We start from the raw sequence: 20,986 nt of genomic DNA, 5'->3' as shown, positions 1-20,986 counted from the left end.
AGGCCTCCGATATCAACTTGCCAACAAGGAGAATGACTTCCTGAAAATCTGGAAACCGCTTCTCGACAAATGGTCAATAATCCCGCAGGAATGAACTGACTCATATGCCTCATGTGTTTGACAGGATGACATAAGGTCCTATTCATGGTGTACCACATCCACATATCTTTGGGCCCACACTTGTTGCCAAAGTTAGTTTTTGTTTTGTTTTGTCTTCTGTTTTTTGTTTATTTCCTTCATTTCCTGAATAATATTTAGTATTTTAAAAAGGTAAATGATTTTGTTTCTCTTCTTTGTTTGCTGTTTGTTCTACTATTTGCTGTTTGTTCTACTATTTGCTGTTTGTTCTACTATTTGCTGTTTGTTCTACTGTTTGCTGTTTGTTCTACTGTTTGCTGTTTGTTCTACTATTTGCTGTTTGTTCTACTGTTTGCTGTTTGTTCTACTGTTTGCTGTTTGTTCTACTATTTGCTGTTTGTTCTACTGTTTGCTGTTTGTTCTACTCTATGCTGTTTGTTCTACTATTTGCTGTTTGTTCTACTGTTTGCTGTTTGTTCTACTATTTGCTGTTTGTTCTACTGTTTGCTGTTTGTTCTACTGTTTGCTGTTTGTTCTACTGTTTGCTGTTTGTTCTACTATTTGCTGTTTGTTCTACTATTTGCTGTTTGTTCTACTGTTTGCTGTTTGTTCTACTGTTTGCTGTTTGTTCTACTATATGCTGTTTGTTCTACTATATGCTGTTTGTTCTACTGTTTGCTGTTTGTTCTACTGTTTGCTGTTTGTTCTACTATTTGCTGTTTCAATCCTTGTGCTTTGCTTTAACCGGACATTACTTTATCTTGCCTCTTTGTTTAACACCGAGTGCTGCCATTGTAATTGTACACACTACCTGTCCTTACAAAATTCAATAAAAATATTATATTAAAAAAAGTAATTAGTCTATCCCACACATGCACTTGCTGGAAATATGAACCATGACTAACCATCTGGTCATGGAATAAAAGTGGAAACAGTTGGAGTGCCAGTGTTATTTAACTCCCAAGTGCACAAAACTGTGAATGTTCTACTTAGCATTTGGAATGCAAGTATTGGTATTGCATTAATGAAATAATATTTTCCATGGTATGTTTGAATAATGAACCATTGCAATAAATGAAAATATTTGTATTATTATTTCAACAAAAATTCATAGTCATATATTCAGAGAGCATGAAAACAGGCCCTTCGGCCCAACTTGCCCACACCAATGAACATGCCTGATCTACAGTAGTCCCACCTGTGTTTGTTTGACCCATATCTTCATAAACCATTGCTATCCATGTACCTTTTCAAAAGATTTTTAAATATTGTGATAGTACCTGCCTCAACTAAGGCACGGTGGTGCAATGGTAGAGTTGCTGTCTTACAGCGCCAGAGACCCGGGTTCAATCCTGACTACGGATGCTGTCTGTATGGAGTTTGTACATTCTCCCCGTGACCTGTGTGGATTTTCCCCGAGATCTTTGATTTCCTCCCACACTCCAAAGACCTTTCAGGTGTGTAGGTTGATTCGCTTGTTATAAATGTAAATTGTCCCTAGTGTGCAGGATAGTGTTAGTTTGCAGGATCGCTGGTCGATGCGGACTCGGTGGGCCAAAGGGCCTGTTTCCGTGCTGTATCTCCAAACTAAAGACTCTGTGCATCTAAAAAGTCTTGCTTTAATTTTATTGTTTATTTACTGATTTCTGTGTTCTTCTAACTGAGGAATTAATATTTAGGGGATGGAAGTAATTGCATTTTGTGCTCCTGGCATGAGTGCCTGGAAAATATCCTACAATTCACTGGGCAACAAGTATCTCATTTCGTTCAGCCTCTTGTTCCAAACTCAACAAAAGCTATCGTCAAAACAACTGTCTGCCCTTTTGTCTGTGTTTGTTATGGTCCATTTCCACTTTATATTGTTTTTTGTGGAATTAGTTCAAAGATTTTGGAAATTCTGTACCGGGCAATTGTTTAATGTTTGATTCCAAGTAATCTGAAAATTATTTCACATAGGATACTTACATCATCACTGCATGTCTTCATCATGTGAAGGACATGAAGCTCAATGTTACTTCACCCACCTGCATCACTTTGAGCTATCTATAGGATGGCACAACTGGGAGAGATGCTGCCTCATGGCACCAAATAACCTTGGTTCGATCCTGACCCCAGATTCTGTTCTGCCGGGAGATTGCAAATTCTCCCTGTGGCCACCTGGATCTCCTGGTACTCTGGTTTCCTACATCCCCAGTTTTATTAATTATTTACTGATTTCCATCTTCTTCTAACTGAGGAATTAATATTTAGGGGATAGAAGTAATTGCATTTTGTGCTCCTGGCATTAGTGCCAATTACTAAATAGTCTACAGGTTTGTAGGTTAATTGATCTCTGTAAAAAAAAATCCCGCAATGTGTGGCAAGTGGATGAGGAAGTGGAACGACATAGAACAAGTGTGAATGGGTGATCAATGCTTAGTGTGGACTGAAGTGCCTGTCACCATGCTGTATCTCTAGACTAAAATCTCGGAAGAGAATGGGATAGCCATTGGCCTATCCTATGCCGCTTGTATGTGGCTGGTCTTATCGTCATTTGACTGAGTTTTTGAGGAGGAGGTGAAGGAGATTGATGAGGGAGGGTGGTGTGTTACATGCATGAACTCTAGTAAAGCTTTGGATAAAAGTCCCTAATGGGAGGCTGATCCAGAAGATGTAGGGGATTCACGATGACTTGGTTGTATGGATTCAGAACTGGCTTATTCATCGAAGAAGTATGGTGCGTGCCCGCTCTCACGTGTGGCTGCGCCTAACGGCTGCGGCTCTCTGGCAGTCTGTTTGGTTTTTTTTTTGTGTGTGTCGGTGTTGGGATGGTTTTTGTTTCTGTTTTTGGCTGTGTATGTGTGGGGGGGTGTGGGGGGCGTGGGGGTGGGGGTGGGGGAAACCTTTCTTTTATTGGGTCTCTTCCCCGGGGCGCAGCTCGGCCGCGGGGCCTTCCATCGCCCGCGGGGCCTTCCAGCTCGGCCGCTGGACTTAACATCGCCGGCGCGGCTCGGCTGCGGGACGTTTCAGTGCCCGGTGCGGCTCGGCTGCGGGACGTTTCAGTGCCCGGTGCGGCTCGGCTGCGGGACGTTTCAGTGCCCGGTGCGGCTCGGCTGCGGGACTTAACATCGCCGGCGCGGCTCGGCTGCGGGACGTTTCAGTGTGCGGCTCGGCCGCTGGACTTAACATCGCCGGCGCGGCTTGGCCGTGGGACGTTTCAGTGTCCGGTGCGGCTCGGCCGCGGGACTTAGCAGCGGCCGCGGTGCCTTCCATCGCCCGGCGCGGCTCGGCCGCTGGACTTAACATCGCCGGCGCGGCTCGGCCGCGGGACGTTTCAGTGCCCGGTGCGGCTCGGCCGCGGGGCCTTCCATCCCCTTGCGGGGGCTGTGCGTGTCGGTTGCCTCGGTAGGGGTCGAGCTGCCTGTCCGTGGGCGCGGGGGGGAAGAGAGTGGAAGTTTTGTTGCCTTCCATCACAGTGAGGGGGTGTTTGGAGTCACTGTGATGGATGTTGGTGTTGGGGTCGTGTGTCCTGTGTTCTTTTCTTTTTTGCTGTGTCTTGTGACTGGTGGGTAGCTAATGTTGTCCCACTTTTTAAGAAAGGAGGGAGAGCGAAAACGGGAAATTGTAGACCAGTTAGTCTGACATCAGTGGTGGGGAAGATGCTGGAGTCAATTATAAAAGACGAAATTGCGGAGCATTTGGATAGTAGTAACAGGATTGTTTCGAGTCAGGATGGATTTACGAAGGGGAAATCATGCTTGACTAATCTTCTGGAATCCTTTGAGAATGTAACTAGGAAAATTGACAGGGGAGAGCCGGTGGATGTGGTGTACCTCGACTTTCAGAAAGCCTTCGACAAGGTCCCACATAGGAGATTAGTGGGCAAAATTAGAGCACATGGTATTGGAGGTAGGGTACTGACATGGATAGAAAGTTGGTTGACAGACAGAAAGCAAAGAGTGGGGATAAATGGGTCCCTTTCAGAATGGCAGGCAGTGACTAGTGGGATACCGCAAGGCTCGGTGCTGGGACCGCAGCTATTTACAATATACATTAATGACTTGGATGAAGGGATTAAAAGTAACATTAGCAAATTTGCAGATGATACAAAGTGAGGAAGATGCTATGAGGTTGCAGGGTGACTTGGACAGGTTGTGTGAGTGGGCAGATGCATGGCAGATGCAGTTTAATGTGGATACGTGTGAGGTTATCCACTTTGGTGGTAAGAATAGGAAGGCAGAGTATTATCTGAATGGTGTCAAGTTAGGAAAAGGGGACGTATAACAAGATCTGGGTGTCCTAGTGCATCAGTCACTGAAAGGAAGCATGCAGGTACAGCAGGCAGTGAAGAAAGCCAATGGAATGTTGGCCTTCATAACAAGAGGAGTTGAGTATATAAGCAAAGAGGTCCTTCTGCAATTGTACCAGGCCCTAGTGAGACCGCACCTGGAGTACTGTGTGCAGTTTTGGTCTCCAAATTTGAGGAAGGATATTCTTGCTATTGAGGGCGTGCAGCATAGGTTTACTAGGTTAATTCCCGGAATGGCGGGACTGTCATATGTTGAAAGACTGGAGCGACTAGGCTTGTATACACTGGAATTTAGAAGGCTGGGAGGGGATCTTATCGAAACGTATAAGATTATTAAGGGGTTGGACACGTTAGAGGCAGGAAACATGTTCCCAATGTTGGGAGAGTCCAGAACAAGGGGCCACAGTTTAAGAATAAGGGGTAGGCCATTTAGAATGGAGATGAGTCAGAGAGTTGTGAATCTGTGGAATTCTCTGCCTGAGAAGGCAGTGGAGGCCAATTCTCTAAATGCATTCAAGAGAGAGCTGAATAGAGCTCTTAATGATAGTGGAGTCAGGGGGGTATGGGGAGAAGGCAGGAACGGGGTACTGATTGAGAATGATCAGCGATGATCACATTGAATGGCGGTGCTGGCTCGAAGAGCTGAATGGCCTCCTCCTGCACCTATTGTCTATTGTCTATTGTCTATTGTCTATCAGTAACCAACAAAGCAGTAATCTCATTAGCAACTACAAATGTAACAAACTGAGAACTAATGTGGGAAGAAACTGCAGATGCTGGTTTATACCGAAGACAGACACAAAAAGCTGAAGTAGCTCAGCGGGTCAGGCAACATCTCTGGAGAAAAGGGATTTTTGGTCTCATAATTTGAGGAAGGACATCCTTGCAATTGAGGCAGAATAGCATAGGTTCACGAGATTGATCCCTGGGATGGCGGGACGGTCATATGAGGAAAGATTGAAAAGACTACGCTTATATTCACTTGAGTTTAGAAGGATGAGAGGGGATCTTATAGAAACATATAAAATTATAAAAGGATTGGACAAGCTAGATGCAGGAAAAATGTTCTGGAGAAAAGACCAGAACAAATCAGGGATGGAAACAGATGATCTCAGGTAGGGTGGAGTCCACAATGGCCCATTGTTGCCTGGGGAAGTAAACATTGAACAAGGATGTGAACCGTGGAACTAATAGGACAACTAGGGTGGGGATGGGAGGAGACGAGAGGGGTGGGGAAGGGGGAGAGGAGAGGGGTGGGGAAGGGGGGAGAGGAGAGGGGGGAAGGGAGAGAGGAGAGGAGTGGGGAAGGGGGAAGAGGAGAGGGGGAGGGGGGAGAGGAGAGAGGTGCGGAAGAGGGGAGAGGAGAGGGGGAGGGGGGAGAGGAGGGGGGGAAATCCAGGAGTTACTTGAAATGAGAGAAATCAACTTTCAGACTGAGAGTTAGGGGAGAGAGAAACTAGGGTCATGAAAAGGAACAGAACATCTCAGAACCAGCGCCAACGGCCACAGAGCCATCCGTGGTCCCACACGGAGTTGATAACAAGGGGATATGACAAGAAAAACTAGCGGGATAACTTAGATAGGGTAGAGACAGCGAGAGAGGGATGCAAGGGTTACTTGGAATTAGAGGAATCAATATTCATTGCGCTGGGTTGTAAGCTGCCCAAGCGAAATATGAGGTGTTGTTCCTCTAACTTGCATGTGACCTGAGCAGATTGTTTGTCTTGATCCTGGTTTTTGGCTGCATTAATTCCACTGGAGATTGTGACAGCCTCATCCTTGTGAGGCATTAACGTTACCTGTCACAGTTAGATATAAAAAAATAAACAAAGAGAGAATCCAAATTTGAGGAAGGACATTCTTGCTATTGAGGGCGTGCAGCTTAGGTTTACTAGGTTAATTCCCAGAATGGCAGGACTGTCATATGTTGAAAGACTCGAGCGACTGGGCTTGTATACTCTGGAATTTAGAAGGATGAGAGGGGATCTTATTGAAACATATAAGATTATTAAGGGATTGGACACGTTAGAGGCAGGAAACATGTTCCCGATGTTGGGGAGTTCTGAACCAGGGGCCATAGTTTAAGAATAAGGGATCGGCCATTTAGAACGGAGATGAGGAAAACCTTTTTCACTCAGAGAGTTGTGAATCTGTGGAATTCTCTGCCTCAGAAGGCAGTGGAGGCCAATTCTCTGAATGCTTTCAAGAGACAGTTAGATAGAGCTCTTAATGATAGCGGAGTCAAGGGATATGGGGAGAAGGCAGGAACGGGGTACTGATTGTGCATGATCAGCCATGATCACACTGAATGGCGGTGCTGGCTCGAAGGGCCGATTGGCCTCCTCCTGCATCTATTGTCTATTGTCTATTGTCTATCAATGAGAGGAGCATCTGTGGAGGAAGACAGCATGAAATGTCGTTTGTCCATTTCCTTCCACAGATGCTGCCTGAACCGTTGAGTTGCTCCAGCCGTTTGTTTTTTGTTTAAGATGCCAGCATCTGCAGACTCTGGTGTCAACTCTGGACATGACTCTGGACAGAAATTACTTCCTTTTCTCAGGTGCTACAATTGGAATTGAGCTCTACAATAATCACTGAATATCCCTACTTTAGTCTTCATTAATAATATATGTGAAAGTGGTTGGGTCCTATGTCCTAACAAGCTCCTGTGATAATATCTTTCATATTTCAGATAATCAGCTTTCGTGCCAAACATGACTCTGACCAGTGGAGATCATGCCTCCAAATGACTATTTACTTCCATTTAAATCAGTTCCTTGACCTTATTGCCTTGATATCAATGGCAGTCACTCTCCCTCACCTCTAAATGGTGAACTTAATTTGGGAAATAATTGTTTAAATGTGTGTAAATTCAATTTATGATTACTAATATAGAATTTTTTCACCTGTTTCCTTGGTGATACTGACATTGAAAAGGCTTCTAATATTGAACTTTCAGCATTAAATTTCTACTACTTAAATGATTGTATTACATTACCAAACAGACTGTTAGCTTTTGCCAATGCCTTTTCTGTAAGCGATCAATTATCCCAAAACTTTCTCTATAATCCACGCTGAGAATTGTCCACTTAATGCTGGAATATTTTGTGTGTCTTGTTGCTTTTTATTTGTATGACTATATGGCAAATGAAATTCCTCATATGTTGCAAAATATACTTGGCTAATAAAGTATGATCGTGAATTGTGAATTGTGATATTTTCAAAGTACTGCAAGGAAAGCTACTTCAACAGATCAACACTATGGCAAATGAAACCTAAAACTTGCAAAAAGGTCAAAAGATTGACAAGCGAGGGAAATAAAACATCCCACACGCGACAGGAATGAGTGTCCAATTGTTAGTTTTAGACTTTCTGGGCCAGAGACGTTCATGAACAGACATAGGACTGGATGACTTTAGTAACGGCTATTCTGGCAGTTAATTGGTACGTTTAACTAAGCTCGTTGTACAATTAATATGAAAATCCAGACAAATGTAGCACATCTATTTCACAGATAGATACAAAAAGCTAGAGTAACTCAACGGACAGGCAGCATCTCTGGAGAGAAGGAATGGATGACGTTTCGGGTCGAAACCCTTCTTCAGTCTGAAGGAAGGTGTTGACCCGAAACATCACCCATTCCTTCTCTCCAGAGATGCTGCCTATCCCATTGAGTGACTCCAGTTTTTTTGTCTCTATCCTTGGTTTAAACCAGTTCCTTCTTACACATCTAAATCACAGGCAGACAAAGAGCCATTTTTTACAAAATTAATGGTCGAGCTATGCAAAATTACTTGGCAACTATTGCCATTTCACAAGTAATTGAGTGTTTCTTCCACATCAAAAGTAGTTGGCAGGTCTACAAACAAAATCTGAAAATGTTCAGAAGAATCTGCTGAAAAACCTTCAGAAAAATGTTCTGCAATAAATCAGTCAATGCCTTCATTGGAATGGGCATCATCAAGAACTTCCAGCTTTCTTTTGGCCGGCCGGGCCATAGCAATAAATTTCTTTTTCCCTTACTTGTTGAACAGGAGTTATTTTACTGAATGAAAGAATATGCTGGCAGTTTCTTGCATTCCTTCAGTTCCGTTCTGTTTATCCCCCAGGCTCCACGCAAAAGGTTACAGTGGAACAGCTGGGAGGATCAGCAGCCTCAGCCACTCTGGTACGCAGTTCAGCACCAAGGATGCTGACAATGATGAATGTGGCTGCAAATGTTCCCAGATGGCGTCTGGAGGTAAGACAGCAGCCTCTCATTATCCACCTGTCTGTTGCCATACTGGGAAACTGCTTATCAATCATTGGAGCATCTTCTGGCCACCAGTTTTCAGACAAAAAAGGGACTAAAGAAAAAATGCCAGAGTTGCTGCCTTAAAGAGACCCGGATTTGATCCTGATTATGAGTGCTGTCCGTAGGGAGTTTGTACGTTCTCCCCATGACCACGTGGGGTTTCTCCGGATGCTCCAGTTTCCTCCCACACTCCAAAGAGGTAAAGGTTTGTTGGTGAAATGTCTTGGTAAAATTGTAAATTGACCCTAATATATGTAGGATAGTGTTAGTGTGCGGGAATCACTAGTCAGCGCGGACTCGCTGGGCTGAAGGGCCTGTTTCTGCGGTTTATCTCTAAACTAAACTAAACTAAACTAGCAATGTTCAAGCAGAGACAGGAAAATATTTACAATGTGACCCTTTAATGCCATTTTTTTTCATTCAAATCCTCGCTAATATTTCAAACTATATTTTCAAACATTTCATGACATCACTACTATGAATGTGAGGAGCATATTGTGAACGATTTCATTTGCATTCATAATGTAGCAAGAAGTTCCTAGTAAACCATAACTCAGCATAAGAGACCTGGAAGGCACTGCCTGGGCCATGGTGGAAGTCGATACAATAGGGATGTTAGACAGCCAGGGAAGGACAGGATGTGGGTCTTTTGTAGGCAGATAGGGTGAGTTCAATTTGGCATCACGGTCAGCACAGAGATACACCGATGAAGCGCTGGTTCCTGTACTGGTAAGATTAATTTATTTTAACAATCCACTTTATCCATATTATGTATTCCCCTTAACATTCCCTGACAACACTTTCCTGTTCCACAATGACCCTCATCATCTGTCTGAGATGCTTTAGTCTACAAAAACTACAAAAACCACACTCAGAGACAGCCAAATGGATAATTGGCCGAGCTCATCTCACTGTGTCTTGCATCTGTTTTCACTAAAGAACATAATGCTGTGGATGTCACAAGAAAGGAGGAGGTCAAGGTGAAAGTTAATGAAATAAATTATAAAGAACACATATTTGACAGTTTGGCAGTGCTCAAGGTGGAACAATAGTCTTCAAATTGTAAAGTGGGATGGGACTGGATGAGAAGAAAGTACAGACTATTCAGAATCCATAAATAAAAGTAAGATGCCAAAAGTCTGGTGGATGTGAATGTTCTATTTCAGTTCAGCTCAGTTAAAAGTGAAGGGATGAATCTAGCAACTGGGAACATGCCAACTCAGAGAAACAGTGATTGCAAAATTCAGATGCTTCCCAGTCATTGTCTGCACAAGACTTCAGTTCCAAACGTTTGTCTGACACCCACACATGCCTTATACATTTTGCTTGTCATCGTATGAGGAGGGATATTTGGGCCTGCAACGCACCAGCTTGCTGAAGCTCCGTGCTTCAGGCAAACCAAGAGTTCCATCAAAGTTCACCAGTGATCTGGCCTCTTTATTGCCAAATTACATCTCAGTTCAACTGCTTGAGTCATACGTGTTGATGTGACATTTAGAAGCATCTGAAGAACATTCCCATCAGCTTCCCACCCCCTCCTCCCATCCATCCAAGCAATTTAAAGGAAGCAACAATAACTTGCAGATTAGTCTCTGATTGATTTTAGGGTTTTGCTGTTTCCAAACCTCACATTTGTTTCTATATTCCTCAATATTTTATTTTCACGTCTAAGTCTTCTTCCGCATTGATTCTGACAGAGTAGGCCACTGCTCAGCACATCAACTCATGCCAGTTACCAGCAGAAATATCCTACTTAATCATAATCATAATCACAATCACACAATCACAATAAAACTATATTAACCAAGTATGTTTTGCAACATACGAGGAACTTCATTTGCTATACAGTCATACAGTCATAACAGTAAAAAGCAACAGGACACACAAAATACATTTAAACATGAACATCCACCACAGTGACTCCTCCACCTTCCTCACTGTGATAGAAGATGAAAAAACAGTTCAATCTCCCCCTTCTTTGTCCTCCAGCAGTCGGGGGCTCTAACCTTCCGTTGACAGGATGATCTTGACTCCCGTAGCCGGCGGCGAGCCTTCCTCGTCGGGGCGATCACGCTCCTTAATTGGGGGGGGGGGGGAGCTTTTGTAGCTCCCGACCGGCCTCAACCCGAGACTGCGAGCTCCTGATGTTAAAGTCCGCAGGCTGCATTGGAGCGTCGATCCCAGGCAAGGGATCGCAGGCTCAGATGATAAGTCCACGCCCCCGCGGGGACTCATGGTCAGTCCCAGGCAAGGCCTCCAGCTCCATGATGTTAGGCCTCAGAGCGACCGGAGATACGATCTGGAAAACAATCGCATCTCCGGCAAGGTAAGAGATTGAAAAAAAGTTTCCCCCGACCCCTTCCCCACATAAAACAAACCAGAGAACATTTACACAAACTTTTAAAACTTACCAAAAATAACAAAAGAGTTTGAAAAGGACGGACAGACTGTAGGCGAGGCAGCCATCGTGCAGCGCCCCCTGGTGATCGTGATCATAATCATAATCATAATCATAATCATAATCATAATCATAATCATAATCATAATCATAATCATAATCATAATCATAATCATAATCATAATCATAATCATAATCATAATCATAATCATAATCATAATCATAACCATAATCATGACCTTAAATGGGAGGCCACCACAGTCAAAAAGGCCCAACAGAGGATGTACTTCCTGTGGCAACTCACGAAACACAATCTGCCTCAGGCAATGATGGTCCAATTCTATACGGCCATCATTGAGTCCGTCCTCACCTTCTCCATCATGGTCTGGTTTGGCTCAGCCACCAAGCACCACATCCGGAGGCTGCAACGGATCGTTCGCACAGCTGAAAAGGTTGTTGGCTGCAACCTTCCCCCCCATTGATGAACTGTACACTGCAAGGGCCAGGAAGTGAGCGGGCAAGATCATCTCTGACCCCTCTCACCCTGGCCACAAACTCTTTGAAGCACTTCCCTCTGGAAAGCGACTCCGGACTGTCAAAGCAGCCACAGCCAGACATAAAAACAGCTTTTTTCCCCACGAGTGATAGTTCCACTCAATAACCAAAGTCTGTAGTCTCTTTTGTGCTCTGGTTTATTTTCACTCACATGTTTAGACTGTATGTTTGTGTTTTCATTTGTGAGCGGAGCACCAAGGCACATTCCTTGTATATGCATACTTGGCCAATAAACTTAATCATTCATTCATTCATTTATTCATAATTATAATCATTTCCACCGCCGGCAATGGCTGTCTCGCCAACAGTCTGTCTATCCATTCTTCTGTTTTGTTATTTTAAGTACGTGTTTTAATGTTCTCTGGTTTGTTTTATGTGGGGGGTGGGGGAGGGGGTCGGGGCAAACTTTAAAAAAATCTCTTACCTTGCCGGAGATGCGATTTTTTTCTGGATCGTAATTCCGGTGGCTCTGTGGCCTAACATCATGGAGCTGGCGGCCTTGCTCGAGACTGACTTTGAACCCCACTGCGGGGCCATGGACTGACCATCGCAGCGTGTGATCACTTGCATGGGATCGATGCTCCAACCATGGCCTGCGGATTTCAACATGAAGGAGCTCGCAGTCACGGGTAGAGAGCAATGTCGGGAAGCTCCAAGCTGCAGGAGGTTCGACCATCCCCGACCCGGGAGTCCGATCGCCCAGCGTGGGGGAGCTGAAATCTCCCCAATGTGTGGGCTTGATCGCCCCGACGCGGAGGGCTCGACTGCTGGTTGCGGGAACCAAGATCACCCCAACAATGGAATGCCCCGACCGTGGGAGAATAAAGAAGGGAAGAAGTTTGAACTTTTTTTTGCCTTCTATCACAGTGAGGAATGTGGGAGACGCTATGGTGGATGTTAATGTTAAAGATGTATTTGGGTGTCTTGTTGCTCTTTATTGGTATGACTGTATGGCTATCTGAATTTCACTGTACCTTAATTTGTACTTGTGACAATAAACAAACCTTGAACCTTGAACCTTGAATCATAATTGTAAGTTATTAGCCAAGTATGTTTTGCAACATACAAGAAATTTGATTTGCCTTACAGTCATATTAAAAAAGCAACAGGACACACAACTACATAAAATTGACATTAACATCCACTACAGTGGCTCCTCCCTATTCCCCACTGTGATGGAAGGCAATAAAGTCTTATCTTCTTTCTTCCTTTTCTCCCGCACTCGGGGGAATCGAACCATCTGCAGTCGGGGCGATCAAAGCTCCAGTGATTAGGGTGGTCGAAGCTCGCGCATCAGGGCAGTTGAAGCCTCCAGCTCCACGATGTTAGACCGCAGTGCGGACGGAGATACGACAAGGAAAGAGTCGCATCTCCGTCGAGGAAAGAGATTTAAAAAGTTCCCCCACCCCCCCCCCCCCACCACCCCCCCCCACCCATCCAACAACTCATCGATCAAAAGAGAAAAGCTTTCATCACCTTACAAAATGACCAACAGTCGGCTACCAAAAGGAAGTGCTATCAGGAATGCAAGGCTGCAGTCCAGAAGAGCACCCAAAACCTGAAAAGCCAACGGTGAGGGGAGAAAGCTCAGGAAATTCAACAACGAGCAGACGCCAACGACACTCGAGGCTTTTTCAACGCAACTAAAGCCATTTTTGGCCCATCCACTCACAGCCAAGCCCCACTCAAAAGCAAAGAAAGGCCCACCATCCTGAAGAGCAATGCTGACATCAATTCTAGATGGAGGGAACACTTTGAAGATCTTCTAAATCAAACCGCCTCATTTGACAGGAATGTGATCAACAACATTCCAAAGCAGCCCGCTGACGACTCCCTAAGCAGAATACCATCAAGTCAAGGCCATCAAAACCTTTAAAAACAACAAGGCAGCTGGACTCAACGGAATCCCAGCCGAGGTCTACAAACCTGCTCCATTACCAACTGCATCAACTTCCCATCAAGATCTGGGTAAATGAAGACGTACCAGCAGACTTTAGAGACTCAGCAATCGTTACCATCTACAAAAGGAAAGGCGATCAATCTGACTGCGGAAACTCTGGTGGAATTTCCCTGTCAGCAACAGCAGGCAAGGTCCTCGCCCGCTTCATGAAAAACCGTCTCAAGCCTTTAGCTGCGAAGATCCTTCTGGAGACACAAGCCAGTTTTAGACCATCACGTGGAACAGCCTATATGATCTTCACAATGCGTCAACTACAAGAACAATGTCATGAACAACTTCAACCTTTGTACGTGGCATTCATCGACCTCACTAAGGCCTTTGACTCAGTATCAAGCGATCAAGCCATCCTATCCACTTTTGGATGTCCTGAAAAATACATTTGAATCCTGAGACTCCTCCACGATAACATGCTTGCCACATTCATGGCCACAGCAAGTGTGAGCCATTTCAAGTCAGATCAGGAGTGAAACAGGGATGTGTGATTGCCCCAACACTGTTCACCATCTTCATTGCAACAACCATCCACATCATCAAGGACGACCTACCCCCAGGGATCTACAGAGCAGATGGCAGACTTCAATCTTGCGTGTCTCAAGTCCAAGACTAAGACATCTACGAGCTCCCTCATAGACGCCAACTGTGTTGCAGCTCTCTCAGCAAATCATCTGCAACAGATCCTGACTGCCTTCAACAGTGCAAACATGAAACTGGGACTTACCGTCAACTCCAAGAAGACTCAGTTACCTACCAATCGTCACCAATGGAGACAAATCGGAAAGAACTGTCAATTCAACTTGGTGAACCAACCCTGGAAAATGTGGATCACTTTCCGCACATTGTAAGTTACCTCAATGTCGACCTTGATGACAAGATCCAAAATCATCTTAAGTGTGCTGGAACAGCTTTTGTCCGTCTTCGAACGAGAGTCTTTCAAAATCGTGACATCCGAACACACACCAAAATGTTAGTGTACAAAGCAGTGGTGATTCCAATGCTCCTGTATGCAAGAGAAACTTGGACAACATACCGACGCCATCTGAAAACACTTGAAAAGTTCCATCAACTATGTCTTCGAAACAGCTTAAATATCAGTTGGAAAGACAGAAGAACCAACGTCAGCGTGCTGAATGAAGCAAAAACATTAAGCATTGAAGCCTTCGTCATCAAGAACCAACTAAGATGGAGCGGTCATGTTATTCAGATGGACGACGAGCATCTACCAAAGCAAGCCTTCTACTCCCAGCTTAAAGAAGGCAAACGTAAAAGAGGCAGACAAACAAAGAGATTCAAAGACGTCTTAAAAGCCAGCATGAAGAAATGTGAAATCAACAATTGGGAAACCAATGGCAAGGACAGGAAACTCTGGCCAACCATCATCCAAAAAGGAACAGCGACCTTCGAAACCAACTGATGCGCAGAATTAGAGGAAAAGAGACGTAAAGGGAAAGAGAGGCAGCAACAACCAAAGGCCGATCTGGCATCTGGAATTACCTGTCCTGATTGCCGCAGAACTTTCAAAGCCAGGATTGGGCTCATACGCCACCTGAGAGTTCATAAAACCAACGGAATGTAGACCAGCATCCTCCATCTCGAGGGATCGCCACGACGATGACGGCACACATCCCTGGAACACCTGAATAAAAGAGTCACTTAAGTCAGAGTCCTATTCATTGACTACAGTTCCGCTTTCAATCCCATCATATCAAGCAAGCTCATCTCCAAACTTGAGGAACTTGGAGTCAGCATTCATTTCCACAACTGGATCCTCAACTTCCTGACCAACAGACCCCAACCAGTGATTAGAGGGGACAAATCTACCTCTACGATAAACATAGAAACATAGAAAACATAGGTGCAAGAGGAGGCCATTCAGTTCTTCGAGCCAGCACCGCCATTCATTGTGATCATGGCTGATCATCCACAATCAGTAAACCGTGTCTGCCTTCTCAATTCATAAATTTGCAGACGACACCACTGTTATGGGCCGGAATCAAATAATGACCGAACGGAGTACAGCAAGGTGATTGAGAACGTTGTAACCTGGTGTCGAGACAACAACCTTTCGCTTAATGTCAGCAGGACAAAGGAGATAGTAATTGACTCTGTCATACCCAAGTATACATTGACGACACCAAAGTTGAGATGGTTGAAAGCTTCAAGTTCCTCAGAGTAAATATCACCAGCAACTTGTCCTGGACCAGCCATATTGAAGCAATGGCCAAGAAAGCACACCATGCCTCTACTTCTTTAGAAGGCTTAAGAAGTATAGCATGTCCCCTAAAACTTTCACCAACCTCTACAGATGCGTCATAGAAAGCATTTTATTGGGATACATCACAGCTTGGTTTGGGAAAAGCTCCATCCAAGACCGCAAGAGATTGCGGAGAATTGTGAACGCAGCACAGATCATCACACAAACCAACCTCCCTTCCAGTGACTACATCTACTCTTCACGTTGCCTCGGCAAGGCCAGCAGCATAATTAAGGACAAGTCTCACTCCAGTCCCTTCCTCTTCTCCCCTCTCCCATCAGACAAGAGGTACAGTAGTGTGAAAACGCACACCTCCAGATTCAGGGGCAGTTTCTTCCAGGCTTTCATCAGACAACTGAACCATCCTATCAACAACTAGAGAGCGGTCCTGAGCTAAAATATACCCCAATGGAGATCCTCAGACAATCTTTAATCTGTCTTTACTGGACTTTATCTGCACTATACATTATTCCCATTATCCTGTATCTGTACAATGTGGACGGCTCGATTGTAATCATGTATAGTCTTTCCGTTGAATGGTTAGCACGCAACAAAAAAGCTTTTCACTGTACCTGACACATTACAATATACGAAAGTAAATACTAAAGACTAACTAAACTAAACTCTATTCTTGGAATTACTCCCATGGAGATGAAAGACATTAGATCAGAATAATATTACTATCCGTTTCCAACTACCAATAAATTAGGAATTGAGATCAATTCTACCAGTTGATATAGTCCAGACAGCCGACTGGTTACACTGTACATGTGTGTTTCTTGTCCTACTACACCACTTCCAAATAAGTTGCTATCACTGTGCAAAAAATGTCTGTACCTTCGTGTGGTCAAATGTTACCATTTAGCATGGCATTAAGAGGAGGTGTTTTTAAATGATCACTGTTGTCCACAGGATGGTGGTTTCAGGCGTGTGGCCCTTCCAACCTGAATGGCATGTATTACTCTGATGGGATGAACACAATTCGATTTAACGGCATCAAGTGGCACTACTGGAAAGGCTCACACTACTCCCTCAAATCCACCACCATGATGATCCGACCAGTGGCTTTCTCAACACTACACTGAAACCGTTTTCCTGAACAGCTAATAGAATTTGTCATCACATGCAAGGGATATTCTGCATCCACCACACAACCACTGATTTAATTTTATTAAATCATTTAGCATTCCCTGGTGAGATGTCCATTTTGAAGGCTTCACCCTTAGCTAGCAGCCTGAAACTTAACAGTAAAATAATTTGTTTCAATCTTCCTGCTCATCCTCAGTGATGAAAAGCCAAACAGAAGACCCCTGGCAGCAAGCTCAAAGGAGAATGTTGAATAACTTGGCGTTGAGCTGGCCCCTCAAGTAGAACCTGGCCCCTCAGGTAGAAACTGCCCCCTCAAGCAGAACCTGGCCCCTCAAGCAGAACCTGGCCCCTCAGGGCTCCTCCAGTTCAACCTGTTGGAATGATCCAGATTCAGGATAAAGTGTGTTTGAAAATATTGATTCTTTGTCAGCAGCCTTTGTCACGGTTGCCTTCGGTACAGCCACCTGCACACTCCTGGAGGATGTACTGAGCCTGATGATCAGAGCACAAGGAAACCGAATCATGAATGCAACATGATTAACTATTTAACCCATGTTTAAGCACTTCCTTTATGAACCTTTTTATCTTTTGAGGTAAAGAAAAGCATTGCATATTTATATGATTGTGTTTACTCACCTGGATCGTTTCAAGGTGTCTGAGGAGGGCAGGTTTTCTTGATAGACCCAGTCCCCCCCCATTATTAACATGTACAGCTCGTTCCAAAATAAGAATTACTTGTTGGCTACCAGCACCATTCACATTCTAACTGATGTTCTATCACTGCAGAGGTGGCTGTTTGCACCATTGTGATTTCAATGTTGGTTTTGATGTTCTGTCTTCTAGCACAATATACTTCGGTTACACTACTTCATTCCAGCAAGTGCCTGCAGTACACCTGCTGTGAACGTTTCAGTTGTTGCAATCTGAGCTAACAGATCCAGTTTGAAGAAAGGTCTCGACCCGAAAAGTCACCCATTCCTTCTCTCCAGAGATGCTGCCTGTCCTGCTCCGTTACTCCACCTTTTTGTGACTATCTTCAGTTTGATTACCATTTTCACATGAGTTCTTGCTGTTGACTGCTTGGAGAGCGTGCTTCCAACTAATGTCCTCTCATCCTTCTAAACTCCACTGAATACAAGCCTAGTCTTTTCAATCTTTCCTCATATGACAGTCCCGCCATCCCAGGGATCAATCTCGTGAACCTACGCTGCACTGCCTCAATTACAAGGATGTCCTTCCTCAAATTAGGAGACCAAAACTGTACACAATACTCCAGATGTGGTCTTACCAGGGCCCTATACAACTGCAGAAGAACATCTTTACTCCTAAGAGGAGCAAGGCTGTTCCCCATACAGCCAGTGCACTGTTCCCCATACAGCCAGTGCACTATCCCCAGGCAGCCAGTGCACTGCCCCCATGCAGCCAGTGCACTGTTCCCCATACAGCCAGTGCACTGTCCCCAGGCAGCCAGTGCACTGCCCCATGCAGCCAGAGTAATGCTGTTCCCCATGCAGCCAGTGCAAGGCTGTTCCCCTTGCAGCCAGTGTAAGGCTGCACCAAAGTGTTCTACAGCACAGCGTCTTGTACTGTATGTTTAGCCATCTAGTTGTGGACAGCTCCTGACACTCAAAGACCAGCAGCGTACAGGATCTCCACATCACTCTCCCCACTTCCTGGCAAGGAGATGGGTAGGGTCTCATCACCAGCATAGCTGCCTTGTCGGCAGCCTAGAGTGATGCTGCTTCTCATATTGTCCATTAAGGACTTATCAGAGAGAGTATCCTCTCAGGCAATATCAGCCAGGCAATGTCTTTTTGCTTATTTAAACGTTGTAGCGATGAGGCATTTTGCCAAATGACTTTGACGAACACTTCAGAGATCCATCCAACACGATCCACCATCTCCACTGTTCACAATGCCTTAAGGATATTCCGTATAGACCAGTGCTTTATACAGTGTGCTGCTTTCATTAAGTCAGCACATCATTTCTACATTGTCAGATCACTAATCAGAAATCCAGAACACATTGTCTTTACAAATCTCTCCATGACCTCAGCCCTCCTTTTCATTTTTTCTGCATTCAGTCCTCACATTTATCACCATTCCCTTCAGCAGCACTGATTAAATTGCACCATTGTTAACGGTTGTGTATTCAAGAGCACCAACTATGGAATTCTCTCCCTCAACCGTTCTTGTCTAAACTTTTTCTTCAACAGTCTCCTTAAAACTTATTACTTACATCAGATTTGCCCTGAACTTGAGGTGTGAGATAAATCATTGTTTGTGCAATATAGATGCTAGTCGCTGTTCCTGTTGGACTTTGGTTTTACCCAATCATAGCACTACCCACGAGAAACCAGTGGAGATGTGGTAAAAGAAAAGTTACTAAAACAACACTTTCCAGCTTCAGTCGGTGACTTCCTTCACTTTCCTTGCTGCCTGTTGCTTTCCATACAGCCTCTGTTCTGAGGATAGCAGAAGATGGACATTTTTTCTGGCCTCTGAGGTTGAAACTGCGGGAAATGTTTGGGTGGGTCAAGAGTCAAGAATGTTTAGTTGTCATTGATACCGGCAATGGAACTCTGAAATTCTCCCCTACTGCAGCTTTAAGGACCATTGACATGATACCGCACAAGTAAATATGCATGAATTAGTAATTTAATAATCAGTTATACTAATGAAACAGACTATAATAGTGGAAATGTAACCAAAATAAAATCCATTGTTTCATAGGTAGGTTGTGTTTAGTGTTGTGCTTCATTCAGAAAGTTTCATGTGTTGAATCTCACTCTGCAAGAACACATGCAGGGATTACATTGCCGCAAGAACTGATTGGCATGTTTTTGTTAATAGAATTGCAATACTAAATTACATTGCCAAGAGCCAATGGCAGAACATGGCTCTCATCTGTTAGTTTGTTATTTCACACGCCCTTAGTCTGTAAAGTAGAATGCAGCGGATATCAGATTGCTGCTCCATCAAATAGTGGTGGTAAAACAAAGACAGATTGAGCATTATAACTAGTTGCAGCAACAATTAATTATGACACAGATTCATAAGTTGGTCACTAAATATTATGTTATTTCACTAACTTAAAATATTCTTGTTCTGAGGGCATGTCAGATGTTGAAATGAATCATAACTGGCCGTTCCTCTCCTTGTACGTGAACCCATTAAACCATCTAGCAATGACTTTGATTGTGTTTAACAGGCCAAGTAATGTTTTTTAAACATAGCCAAGGGTTTTAAAAATATTTTATTGAAGTAAGTAATATTAAAGATGCTGATCAATTAGTTATTAGTTCCAGGAGAAAGTATTGACATGCTCTAAGCTTTATTATTTAGTTTCCAATACGCATGAATATCGGGAAATTAGAGACATATTCTGCCAAACAATGTTAAAGCTGATAATCAGTAACTGGCATTTTATGTTTTATGTATTTCATATATTAGTTTTATGTATTTTATCTTTTCTAAAACTATGAAGCCTGGAGATGTACTTTACAACAGCTTTTGGGATAATTGAAGAAATAAACAAATCTATAACCTGTCTGTTTTTGCATATATCTATTTGTACTAAAGTAGTTGCATGGAAAGTGAACACTTTGTTTCTGCATGAAGATTGTGATGTATATATCTGTCTCACCTCAGTAGGTCACCTCTGGAAACATATTGCTCCAGAGTGGAGCATGATAGCAGTTGTTTCGACATCAACGTCACCGCTCCTGATATGGCAAACACCATTTGCTGCTCATGATTCAGGGTTGTGCATCGGATGTAATAACAGAAGTCTGTCAAATTTCATCATTCTTCTTCCAATAATCTTTTTGGAATCTTCTTTGAGAATATTTTCTGAGCAGTGATGATTGCTGGGCAGTCTCATGTCAACCATGTTCCCAATATATTACTGCAGGCTGGGATCCGACTCCAGTCAACTCCGATGCTCTACTGCATTGTCCTGACTTCCACCCAAAATCAAGGTCAACCTCCCACCCACCCACCACTAATAGAGCGTAATGGTTGAAGGATTTTAACATCCCCGTAAGGCTAGGATTGCCCATAGTGCCAAGGCT

The 20,986-nt window shown here is 43.9% G+C and overlaps 1 protein-coding gene across 4 annotated transcripts in view; it reads left to right on the top strand.

Annotated features, from left to right (window-relative positions):
- Window positions 1-20,401, top strand: part of LOC144606735 (angiopoietin-2-like) — a 270,755-nt gene extending 250,354 nt beyond the window's left edge. For all 4 annotated transcript variants that reach the window (XM_078423068.1, XM_078423071.1, XM_078423067.1 and 1 more), the window contains 2 exons: window positions 8,476-8,606; window positions 16,737-20,401. In XM_078423068.1, the coding sequence (XP_078279194.1) occupies window positions 8,476-8,606; window positions 16,737-16,909 (304 nt within the window). In that variant the 3' untranslated portion in view covers window positions 16,910-20,401. The remainder of the gene's footprint in view (window positions 1-8,475; window positions 8,607-16,736) is intronic.
- The last annotated feature ends 585 nt before the right edge of the window (window positions 20,402-20,986 follow it).

Source organism: Rhinoraja longicauda, chromosome 27, assembly GCF_053455715.1.
Source record: "Rhinoraja longicauda isolate Sanriku21f chromosome 27, sRhiLon1.1, whole genome shotgun sequence".
Classification (NCBI taxonomy): Eukaryota; Metazoa; Chordata; class Chondrichthyes; order Rajiformes; family Arhynchobatidae; genus Rhinoraja; species Rhinoraja longicauda.
Note: the sequence above shows the minus strand (reverse complement) of the source record. Positions and strands in the feature narration are given on the sequence as shown.